The 12,616-nt window shown below is 43.8% G+C and overlaps 2 protein-coding genes across 2 annotated transcripts in view; both read left to right on the plus strand.

Moving 5' to 3' along the window:
- Positions 1–1,646: 1,646 nt before the first annotated feature.
- Positions 1,647–9,696, plus strand: LOC143104917 (elastase-1-like). The gene is made up of 8 exons (XM_076269248.1): positions 1,647–1,689; positions 2,155–2,252; positions 3,255–3,355; positions 3,668–3,793; positions 4,487–4,623; positions 5,126–5,268; positions 6,363–6,520; positions 9,666–9,696. Exons 1-8 carry the CDS (start codon positions 1,650–1,652, stop codon positions 9,694–9,696), a joined length of 834 nt encoding a protein of 277 aa, XP_076125363.1. The 5' UTR covers positions 1,647–1,649.
- A 2,766-nt stretch (positions 9,697–12,462) lies between these two features.
- The window catches only part of LOC143104918 (elastase-1-like), a 3,943-nt gene continuing 3,789 nt past the window's right edge, over positions 12,463–12,616 (plus strand). The window contains exon 1 of the mRNA XM_076269249.1: positions 12,463–12,502. Coding sequence (XP_076125364.1) covers positions 12,463–12,502 — 40 coding nt within the window. The remainder of the gene's footprint in view (positions 12,503–12,616) is intronic.

Below are 12,616 nucleotides of genomic sequence, written 5' to 3' on the forward strand. Positions count from 1 at the left end.
GCTGAAAGAAAAAATATGCTATTTATTATTTCTTCTAACTCAAACTCATTGGCCTTGGCTCATTACCCCCTTACACATAACTATTGCATATGAGGTGTTTGTGTCTACGGGATTCGGGACCCGTGTGTGATAATTATAGGTGCTATGTACCTTAACTGTGTCCTCATACTAACTGGGCCTGCTGTGTGTGTATGTGTCTGTGTTTGAGTTAAGGTGTCTGTGTGCAACGTGGAATGTTCTGATTAAGTTCTAAGAAATAAGCACCAATAATGATTAAAACTCTTGTCTCTATTTTTTTTTACCTTTTTTATAATTGAATTCCCTAGTTTTGTCACAAAAAACGAAAATGATCATATGATCATAAATGTGATCTTACAGGGGTAAATGGCAAACATGAACCATAAATGATGTCTAATAATGTGGTGGGTCCACCAGACCCAGGAACAGTGGCTGTGTAACAAAAATACGTTAATAAAAAAATATTAACACCTTCCAAGGGTTAAGTTCATGGTTTACTGGTTAATACATTGCTAATTCACCACCATTCATATATCTCTCCTCTTTCTCTGCTACTTGCTGACAAACTACTTGGGAATATTCAAGGTAAATGTATTAATTTTATGTAGTCAGATTAAACATACAGTTTCTCTCAATATTTACCACTGCTGTGTTTTGACCTAAATGTACAAGACACACTAATACCTACTAATACTAATACAAGTCACACACGTCAACCTGAAGTAAAAAAGAGAGTTGACTGAAACACACTTCATTACAAGTAAATAAAACAACATAATATGCTGACAGAAATCATATGCTGCACCAGGCGCAGAAACAGTAACCCAATGGTAGTCCTGTGAGGATGAGGACATTGCATCATAATAGCACAAGGCTTTATACATAATGCATTTCCCACAGTTTTGTGTGTTTTGTTCCAAGGCTAATCTTCTACAGCTCCCCATTTTCCTTTCCTTATCAATAAATTGCAAATGTTACCTTGAAATACACTGACAGGCATGAGACAGCAGGAGGATTTGCCCAGCTCTCTATTACGACCGCCTCAGTCTCCAGAACTTATTGGCCTGTAATTTAGTATCAGAAGGGAAAAAAACTAAACTGAGGTTATTAAAAAAATCCACATCACATCCACATTTACTGCTGGGACAAATCCTCACTGTTAGCCCATATCACGTACCAACTGTTCATGTCCAAATTCATCTCCTCAGTCAGATACTGGGGCTTTTGTGCCATGTAATGAGGTCGAAGGTCGAAGGTGTGTTGGAGTGTGTTGTGCTGTGCTGCTGTTGTGTGTTCACTCCTCTCCTCTGGTGCAGTAGAACCTCCGAATGTGTTTTCGTTCCTCATTTGACCTATGCTATGTTGCACTTGCTGTTTGTGTGTGTGTGTGTGAAGCCCAAGGCCGAGTGGACATGAGCCGAAGCCAAACACTCACAACCTTGGTGAGGTGTGATAAGTGTGTAATGAGCACACCTGGAGTTTTGGCATTCACACACACACACGCACACACACACACACACACACACACACACACACACACACACACACACACAGACACACATACACACCAGGTGTGTATAAAAGCTGATACAGCATCTCTGTACCCCTTAGTTTACGGTACAACCGCAGACATGCTGAGATACATCCTGTTGACTGTCCTCGCCAGCCTCGGTAAGAAGGACAATCAACTCAAGGATCAAACACCACTCAACTGCTTGTGGAGTGACTTCAGCTGAACATTAGCCATTACTATTCCATTACTTTTTATAGTGATATATGCATACTACTGTATGTTGTGTCGTATATATATATATATCACATAGTGTACATCACAACATATGGCAAAACTTTGTCTAAAAATGGACACTTATGAGAGCAACATGCTCAAGACATAGACAGATGTGTCAACTTTATTTGATAGCTCAGAGATGACTTGAGTTTAGCTGTGTTGGCTTAGCCGAATCAGTGTCCTGTTGTCTCGTCTGACCCAACAGTGTCCTGTCGATCTTATCTGAAATTGTTTATTTTGTGTTGTGGTGTCCTGTTGTCTTGTCTGACCCAACAGTGTCATATCTTACCTGATATTGTTCATTTTGTTTATTGTTTATTTTGTGTTGTGGTGTCCTGTGGGTGTAGTGCTGGCTGAGAGGCCTGAGCCCAGGTACCTGGAGGATGCTGCAGAGGGGAGAGTGGTGGGTGGATCGGTGGCTGCCGCCAACTCCTGGCCCTGGCAGGTAAACTAACCAGGCCCAGGGAGCCCTGGATCCCAAGACTGTGTGAAGTTGTTATTATGTTATTAACCCCTGATCTGGGGTGCTTTTCCCAAAACCATAGTTGCTTACCTGTTAGCAACTTTGTTGGTTGCAATGCAGTTTCCCCATTGCCAACCAACTAAGTTGCTAACTTAGTTAGCGACTATGGTTTTGGGAAACGCACCACTTAATGGGGGATCCTCATTCAAATAGCACAGGTTATGTTATGTGACATTGTCTCAATACGGCCCCTCAATCAGACCATGACTAATGTTATTCACCACTGTTATCTGAATGGGGCCCCTTCAGTCAAATAACACAGGTTATGTTATGTGATATGTCTCAAAACGGCCCCTCAATCAGACCATGGCTTATGTTATTGACCCAATATCTGAATGGGGCCCCTTCAGTCAAATCACACTGTTTACGGTGTGTGTGATAATCATGCTTTGTGTTTGGCATCCTTTTTTTCCTTGAATCTGTTGATGGTTATGTCATTTTTGTGACAGTCTCAAGTCTCAATCTGTCCATTTCTTTCCACAAAACTTCCACAAAGTGTTCCTACAAGGGGCATGGCCCCAGCCCCCACTAGCTTAGCAGAGATGCAGTGTTTGGTGTTTTAAGCCCCCAACGTCGTCTTCCAGGCAGCGCTGCATGGAAGGCACTAGGTTTAGGCAAGGGTTAGGGTTAAGGTTAGGGTTAGGGTTAGGGTTAGGGTTAGGTGCCTTGAAGTTGACGGTCACATCACTGCCTTGAAGTCAACGGTAGGGGCTTAAAACACCATCGAGCTACAGATGACAACTTTCTGACCTAGGCAGGAGGGTGCCCTTTTCATATCTGTGCCCCAGGGGCCAAGTAGCTCATAATCTGTCATGTTCAAGTTGTGTGTGATATAATGCAATACTGATTTGAGGACAGATAGAATGTTTTTTCTATTTGTGGGTATTATTTTAAAGTTAATTCTCTCTCTCTCTCCCTTCTCAGATCTCCCTCCAGTACAGGTCAGGAAGCAGTTACTACCACACCTGCGGAGGCTCGCTGGTCAAGAGGGGTTGGGTGATGACCGCTGCTCACTGTGTGGATAGGTACAGCTACTCTCTCTCTTTCTCTCTCTCTCTCTTTATCTCTCTCTCTCTCTCTCTTTCTCTTTCTCTCTCTCTCTCTCTCTTTCTCTCTCTTTGTATGTGTGTGTGTGTGTGTATGTAAACCTGAGGCATGTTACAGTAAGTCAGGTTTAGCTGAAACTAAGTGAAGTTTGTGAATTAACTGAATCTACAGTAAACGTGAACTCTGAACTTGTTGTGTGAACTCGTCTGAACTTGTTTTGTGAACTCGTCTGAACTTGTTTGTGAACTCGTCTGAACTGTCTGTGACAAGTGCCCTATTTGGTCACACAGTTCCAGAACCTGGCGTGTTGTCCTCGGAGAGCACACCCTGTACACCAACAATGGCAGGGAGCAGACCATTGCTGTGAGCAAGGTCTACATCCACCCCGGCTGGAACTCCAACAACGTCGCCGCAGGGTAAGTGTTATTCCTTATTACCCCTAAAGGATGGCCTGCTGACACCAAACCATTTCTCAATTGAGAATTGGTCTGGACCAGTGGAGAAATGAAACTTAAGTTAGTACATTAAACTCTTACCAAATCCTTTTCTTTTCTTTTCAGTAAACACATCTTTCTTGTAAATGAACGTTTAAAATGCAGTTAGTTGTTTACTGAATTTCAAAGAAAAGGGTGTCGTTTAATGCTGATGTCATCACCTAGGGTACCATTATTGGTTGTGTAAAACAGTGGTTCCAACCGTCCACCTCTCTTCGTCATTGTATAAATGATAATGGGTTATGATTTTGGACATCACTGGCAGTGGACGATAGATGAGTTTCCAGAGAGATCTGCCTCAGCAAATTCAAATGCACTCTCAGATGTTTCTGGTGTCCTGGCTACTAAAGTCCCCAGGCTACCTATAAATTGTATCATTGGTATTTAACTCCTATGAATCATTCTGTTTTCATAAAACCCTTCATGTTCCATTGCCCTCCTTGCTTAGTCTCTACAAAAAAAAAATATTATATATGTATTATAATATATTATATATATATATATATATATATATATATATATATATATATATATATATATATATGTATTATTATATAATATATGTATTATAATACATTCAATATGATACATTCATACAGTCACCTCCTCCTTCAGGTACGACATTGCCCTGGTGCGTCTGGCGTCTGAGGCCACTCTGAACTCCTACGTGCAGCTGGCCACACTGCCCTCCTCTGGGGAGGTCCTTCCCCACAACAACCCCTGCTACATCACCGGATGGGGACGCACCTCCAGTGAGTCCCACCCCATTAACTTGACTGTGAAATGACTGTGATGGGTGCAAAAGCACACAGGGTACTGCACACTCTGACCCTCCCTTACAGAATAATGAAATGGAATGATGAGTGTACCGGACATGTTTGAGAGTTCAAGAGTGCAGCACGCACATCCAAGTAGTTGAGTACTGGGTGCTGGACAGGAAAACACAAACATGTAGAAGAACGTTGAGTCTGCACACCAGAATCTGCTCCTTAGCGATTTTTTATTTGTAGGCTGTATCAGCACATGGGACGTTTCGGGCCCCAGCCCTTCATCAGAAGTACCGCTTGTGCTACTGCTTGTACCGGACATGTTCTCTGCCCCTTGCATCTCCCTCATCTGCATATGCCCCCCCCCCATTTCTCTCTCTATCTCTTTATATCTCTCTATCCCCCTCTCTATCCCCTCTCTATCCCCCCTCTATCCCCTCTCTATCTCTCTATCCCCTCTCTATCCCCCCTCTCTGTTTCTCTGTAGCCGGTGGTAGCCTCTCTTCCCAGCTGAAGCAGGCCTACCTGCCCGTGGTCGGTCATAGCACCTGCAGCAGCAGCGGTTGGTGGGGAAGCACCGTCAAGAACACCATGGTGTGCGCTGGAGGTGGCAGCGACTCTGGTTGCAACGTAAGGACCGCCATACTTCACTAGCCTGCCAAGCAACACTCACTCACAAAGCGAATAGAGTCTGGTCACTAGATTAGGAATCGTTTACAACAATAGCATGATTCAGCGCTATTGAGTATTAACATAGCATCAACTTTGAAATCATTGGTCCAACCTAACCAATCACATTGATCAGGGATTCCTGGCGTTACTTCCTACTTCACCTAAACTTTACAAACTGACAGAAAACCAGCATCGGTAGCCAGGAAACAGTCTATGTGAGCGTCATCCCCTCTCATTGCTGACTGACCGATTGCTGTTTAAAAGCGAACTATGCAGGCATTTTAGCTTAATGTGCAGGTTGTTAAGCTTAATTTACCTTAACTTAACAGAGTCATTGGAATGGTTATATGACTTTTTTCGGGTTGAATGGTGGCCGTCTCGCTTCCCCCTAGCGCCTGTGAGTGGAAAAGCCACCCTTGCAACTTTAGGCCGGCGAGCCGACGACCTCAGTGTCAAGAAGTATAACGAGTGTAACAAATTGCTTTACTGCATTTAAATAAACAAACACGCCAGGCACCGGCTAGAAAAAGGTAGCGATGGAGTTTCTCAGACATTCGTCATGACAGAGCCAGCGAAAAAGAAGCAAAAACCGAGAAAACAGCAAAGAAATTGCCAATACTGCATAGTTTCTCTTTAAGAATGGGAAATAATAACCATAAAAAGTGTGTGAACCAATTCAACATCAATTGAATTGGTCAAAGTGTGTGGACAGTGGAAGCACATTTCAAATCTGAAGCACCTGGTAGAACCTAACCTCCAAATAGAACATCAATTGCAGCACTTACTTAGATGAATTTCAGCTTTATTTTCATGTAGGAAGGGCATTATGCCATTATTATGCCATTATGCTACACTGAATTGAGCTGAGCTGAGTGAGGGATGAGCTGGTGAAAAAAGGACACAGTGAAACATCTATGAAACATATTTCAAGTCCTGTAAGCTATTTAAATCAAACCTACTGGGCACCTAATGAGAATGACCGTGTGTGTGATCTCACTGCAGTGAAGCAGGCTTCTGACGTGAGAATGACCGTGTGTGTGATCTCACTGCAGGGTGACTCTGGTGGCCCCCTGAACTGCCAGGTGAGCAGCAGGTATGTGGTCCACGGAGTGACCAGCTTCGTGTCCAGCTTGGGCTGCAACACCTTACAGAAGCCCACCGTCTTCACCCGTGTGTCTGCGTACCTGAGCTGGATGGAGGGAGTAAGAGAGCACACACACACACACACACACACACGCACACGCGCACGCACGCGCTCTCATACGCACATGCACACACTCACACACACACACACACGCACGCGCTCTCACACGCACGTGCTCTCTCACACACACACAAACACACGCACACACACACACACACACACACACATACACACACACGCACGCACACACACACACACACACACGCACGCACGCACGCACGCACACACGCACGCACGCACGCACACACACGCACACACACACGCACACACACACACGCACACGCTCACACACACGCACGCGCTCTCATACGCACGCGCTCTCACACACACACACACACACGCACACACACACACATGCGCACTCTCACACACACATGCTCACACACACACACACACACACACACACACACACACACACACACACACACACACACACACACACATGCACACGCTCACACACACACGCTCACACACACACACACACACACACACATACACACACACACACACACACACAGAAATGCAAACACACACACACAGAGAGAGAGAGAGAGTGCCTACACAAAAGCATACACACAAAAACACAGTCTGTGATCACACTGACATACTTTCTTTACAGCCTGTCATTGTTCTTTCTGTTGGATAACTGAGGTTACTGTTGAAATTATCACAAACTTTACACTTCACGTGTACTGTAAATATTGATTTTATTTGCCTGAAAATCATCCTTTGATTCCTCTCCTCAGATTATGGGCTAATTCAAACGATGACTCTTGGACCAATTCAACATCAACCTGGTTCTGAAATGGAAAGAATAAATACCATGAAAGCTAATCTTGTCGTGTTGGTTGTGTCTTTTGTCAGTATTCAGATAACTGCTGATTCACATCAGATCAAGCATGATCTCAAAAAAGTAAATAAAACCATAAAACATTTCCTTGAATTGAAAAAAACAGTGTAAAAATGTACTGTTGGTATTACTGTATTGGTAAATTCTGAACATCCAAATACTGTATGCCTATAATATGTGTGTGTGTGTGTGTGTAGGTAAAACAGATTGTTTTCACTTTTTTCATACTCCTCGAGAAACAGAGATATATGGGAAAACTTGCCGGAATTTCTCCTTTATAGGTTGTATCAGCGATTTCAGGCCCAAAAAAGGCCCAAACATTAATGATCACATTCATCTAGTACAGCACATTGTCTCATGAGGAAGCTTCTCCAACACACATATTGCACACTGCCCTCTCCCCACATACACAGCACACTATCCCATCTCCCCTGTCATCCCCCCAACACACACACCAAGACCCCTGGCAGTTGGGTTAGCCCCTTGAGCCGTGGATCTGCCCAAGGTTTCTTCCTTGGTAAGGGAGTTTTTCCTTGCCCCTGTTGCTCTTGGGTGCTCCTTGTTGGTGCCCCCCCCCCCCCAATCCCAATCCTCCCCCACCTTTCTTATGCAGCCCTTGCCACTTAATCTACTAAACCCCTCTTCTACTGCACTTTTTACCCCCCCCCCCCCCATTAATGCACAAATAGGCTGACACCAGACATAATTTCACTGCATTTCTTACTTCCAGTAACTATATGCATGTGACAATAAACTTCCTTGTATCTAATCTTTCCTAACGATCCGCTAGCTGCCTGCCCCATAAGCAGGCCGTCAAAAAAACGCGTCTCTGTAGGCAGCCTAGGCTCTGAGATCTGTACACAAAAACAATTGCTACCAACAAGTGTTGCCAACCACTCAAAGGCAAAATAAAGTGTTCCAACCAATAACGGACGAGATGCGCGTTCAGGAGAGTTTCAATTGCACGGGAGGGTGGGGGAGGGAGTAGCGAGCTAGCTCTCTGTTTTGTTTGAACATCAACAGAATTGACGTTACCCCGTCATCTTAACCCCCCATCGCTGATACAACCTTTAAGGTTATAATATCTTTTAGTTAAGTTCACTTGATAATAACCAATGGGAACACGTATACCACAGCTCCTCGTTGGTGGCGTGGACAAGCATTCACCGAGATAGCTGGTGGTCATGAACAAGCCATCATGTGGATGGCTGATAAGATTATCACTTCATTTAGGAAAAACTGAATCTATATTGTTTGGAACAAAGATAAAATTAAAGAAAGCCTCAAGTTTTAAGGTCCTAGCTGGAGATACTGTAATTACTTCCAAGGAATTAATCAGTTACCTTGGATCTGTCTTAGATTGCCGCTCATCTGGAGTAGGTCAGACCCAAAAGGTAATCACCATGGTAAATCAGAGATTCTGCTTTATGGCCAGAATATCAACGTTTTTGGATGAAAAAACAAAGCTAATTCTGGCAGGAGCTTTAATTCAGCCTTATTTTGATTATGTGTGTGGCTCATGGTACCATGGTGTCCCAGGGAACCTGAAACATAGGCTTCAGATGTCTCAAAATAAATTAATAAGGCTTATATTAGACCTCCCCATAAGAACTCATCTAGAATCTTTCCACTTTGAAAGGGTGGGATGGTTGAAAGTTGAGGATCGAGTATCTCAGTTGCAGTATGGTACATAAAATTGTTTATGGGGATAATCCCAAATATTTTAGAAATTATTTTGATAGAGTAAATGAAGTTCACAGGTACTCCACTAGGGGCAGTGCAACAGATTTTGTATCCCCCAGAGCTAAGGCTAATCTGGGCAAACAGTCTTTTCTTTACGCTGGAACTACCCTTTGGAACAGGTTACCTGGTACACTCAAGACAGTCAGAGGCACAGGCAGTTTTAAACAGGGTTTGGAGGTTTGGCTTAGGTGCCAAACATAGTCATTACTTATTTTATTGCTTTTGTTGAATAATACAGATGGATTTATTTAATGTATGATGAATGATTGATGTGTGATATGCTGTCACTTGTCCTCTCCCCCCTGCCCTTAGGAACCACAATGCAATCAATCAATCAATCAATCAATCAACATCATAATACGATGAGAGCTCTGGCGAGTATAGTGTCCAATCGGGGCAAGACACAGCATCAAACAGGGTCAGATCATCAAGTACAGTACAGGTGGGTAACTCACCGGCACATGGCTGGGTGCACACCTAATACAGACCAGAGCAGGCCGCCAGCGGGGCACAATCAGAACATTGACAAGTGCTTGTGTTGGGCTCTGGCGCCCCAAGGAGTTGGATGAACAGTGACGCAGGCTTCTGACGTAACAGCAACGTTACAAAAGTGGACAAAGGTGGGCCTATCACCGGAAGCCCAGTCTGCGGTTCAGCAAATCTGTTTGATGAAGATGCCTTTCCAAGCTGCCCAGGAGGCAGCCACACTCCTACTGGAGTGGACTCTCAGCTAAGAGGGGTTACACCTGAGGCTTTGTGTGCTAGAGCAATGGCCACTAACAACCAGTAGGAGAGGCTTCCATAGCCCACGGATTGAGGAGCTCTCATTTGATTTCAACATGTATCAGGGCTTTTACTACTGGCCACCCACCAACACCACTTCCAACAGCAACCTAGTTTTCCAAGGTGTCCCATCCAAGTACTAACCAAGCCCACACCTGCTTAGCTTCAATAAGTAATAAGTAATTCAGCTAACACAAGGTATCCATTGGTCTGGCTGCTCTATCTTCTGCTCTCTGACCGAACTTATGAAGACTCAAAAGACTTAACTTATATAATAATGTTTTAATATCATGTAAAAACAATATTGTACAAATTACAGTATGGTGGAATAGTATTGCTAAAATGTTTTACTCTTCCCTCTGACAAAAGATCGATCCCAATGCCCGTGACGGGCCAGTGACGGGTACATTGTACTAATGGAGATGTCGTCCTTCGGATGAAACGTTAAACCGAGGTCTTGACTCACTGTGGTCATTAAATATCCCATGGCACTTATCGTAAAGAGTAGGGGGTTCCCCGGTGTCTTGGCTAAATTCCCAACCTGGCTCATTCTATCTGGCCCCCTAATCATCCCCCACTGTAATTGGCTAATTCACTCCCTCACGCTCCACCTCAAGCTGGTGTGCGGTGAGCGTTCTGTCGCATAATGGCTGCCGTGCATCACCCAGGTGGGTGCTACACATTGGTGGTGGTTAGTGAGGTCCCCCTTCCCTGTGAAGTGCTTTGAGTGTTGAGAAAAGCACTATATAAATGTAACATGTTGTTGTGTTAAAGTGACTGCAGTCATAATGCATGGTTATGCAGTATTTCGTTCATGCCATTGGACTGTTAAAGGAAATTTCCAGCGATTTTTCACATAGATCTTACATAGATGTTTCTCAAGGTCACCAAGTACTGTTGGTATGAAAAATAAACTGTAGGCAGCTACAGTGAGCATGAACATGCCCCCAGGGTGTAGCACTGTAGCTGGCTGGCTGCTCTAGCTGTTGACTGCAGCAACTCTAGCTGGGTAGCACCGATTCTTTTCTTTTTTTGTACCGTTTACTCTGTGACAATCAAGAAACAGAGATCTATGTGAAAAATCGCTGGAATTAAACACATTGCCATAAAAAAAGTGTCCTTCATTTGCTTAACCCTCCTGTTATCCTTGGGGTCAATTTGACCCCAAGCAACGTTTAACATCATAAAATATATGGTTCACTTTTTTTTTTTTGCTTCATGTTTCATGACTTTTCCTCAATTGAAGGGTACAACAGAGTTAGCATGAAATTTGTTCAATAATATGTTTTCAATGTCCTGTACAAATATTTTGTACATTGATGTTCCTTGGGGTCAGTTTGACCCCAGCTGTATGAAACATAAGATACATGAATATTTGACACATTATTGATATTATTATTTGAATAGTATGGGAACATATTGTTATTATCATTATTACATACACAAGTACTTATTACATATAAGTCATTTTGGCAGGACTGTAAAAGTCAAAAGGGGAAGCAACAGCAAGCCTTTGGGCTGCTGACACTGGATGGGCAATATTGCCAGCCAGGGTTCCAAGGTTCATAAAGGGGTTTGGAGGGGTGGGATTGTTTTGTAGGGCTTTTGATGGTGGTTATCACACTCTTGTTAAGTACCTGTCACAAAAAAACTGGGTAACAATATGAATTATAATCATTTTCTGAGGGTTTATTTAGCTGGGGTCAAATTGACCCCAAGGATAAAGAGTGTCGGTAAGGTTTGAGGATAACACAAGGGTTAAGTGTGCAAATTCATGTATCTAAAGAACACTGTGTCCCATGAAACATTAAATGACGTGACATGTGGAAGGTGAGGTGGGAGCAGGATTGAGGATTGCTGAGTTAGTGGTTTAGACGTGTCTGGAATCTAGACGCGCCCCTAGGGGCAGCTAGTCTAGCAACTCTCCGTTGGCTTGTGAGCTCCAGAAATCGAAACTTAATCAGGCCAATGAAATCATGTATAGAGTCGTTAGGTGGGCTTAACATAATGATTGATGGCAGAGTTGCAACGGTTTGGCTTGAATTCCCTGCTACTTGAAAACAAATAAGATGGATGTTGCTGGCGAACAGTGTGACACGAGTTAAGCTTTTATTAAGTTGGCAAACATTTGAACTAGCCAACTAACTCCGCTGGTGGGAAAAGCATGGGACTCATAGCGCTGCTGCTGTCCTATTGCGTGCAGAGGGAATTTGAGATAGGGAATTTGAAATAAAACTGATTATCCCGCCCCTCGGACTGAGCACTGCGAACGGTGAGTGCCCAGACCCTACATTTTAATGTGGGTCTGGCTCGTCAGGCTAGCCCACCCCTAGCCCACATGAGATATGAAAGCAATGTAAGTGTCTGGTGTATAGGGGGACCTCCATGCCTATCTGAGAATATAGCTCTATACACACACAACCTTGGTGAGGAGTGATAAGTGTGTAAAGAACACATCTGGAGCCCTGCCCACAGACATTCCACACCCACACACACATACACTTTCCCTCAGGTGTGTATAAAAGCCTCGGCAGCACCGCGCCACCACAGAGCCTACAGACAAGCCACAGACATGCTGAGAGTTGTTCTGCTGACCGTCCTCGCCAGCCTTGGTATGGAGGAGTGTGACTGCTTCACAAACACACCTATAACATTTCTACTTGATCTGGAGATATGTGCTTATTTATGCTGTACTGATTTAATGGCTGCAACTGTGGTGTTGTTGT

Source organism: Alosa pseudoharengus, unplaced genomic scaffold, assembly GCF_046254945.1.
Source record: "Alosa pseudoharengus isolate Yale_2024_CS ecotype anadromous, Long Island Sound unplaced genomic scaffold, YU_APseudo_1.1 YU_APseudo_1.1_scf_5, whole genome shotgun sequence".
NCBI lineage: Eukaryota > Metazoa > Chordata > Actinopteri > Clupeiformes > Clupeidae > Alosa > Alosa pseudoharengus.

Excerpts from the sequence above, each read along its gene's own strand:
- LOC143104917 (XM_076269248.1), top strand. The coding sequence starts at position 1,650 with ATGCTGAGATACATCCTGTTGACTGTCCTCGCCAGCCTCG. Across the intron at positions 3,356-3,667 it reads GCTGCTCACTGTGTGGATAG|TTCCAGAACCTGGCGTGTTG; the intron begins GTACAGCTACTC and ends TTGGTCACACAG. Across the intron at positions 4,624-5,125 it reads CGGATGGGGACGCACCTCCA|CCGGTGGTAGCCTCTCTTCC; the intron begins GTGAGTCCCACC and ends GTTTCTCTGTAG.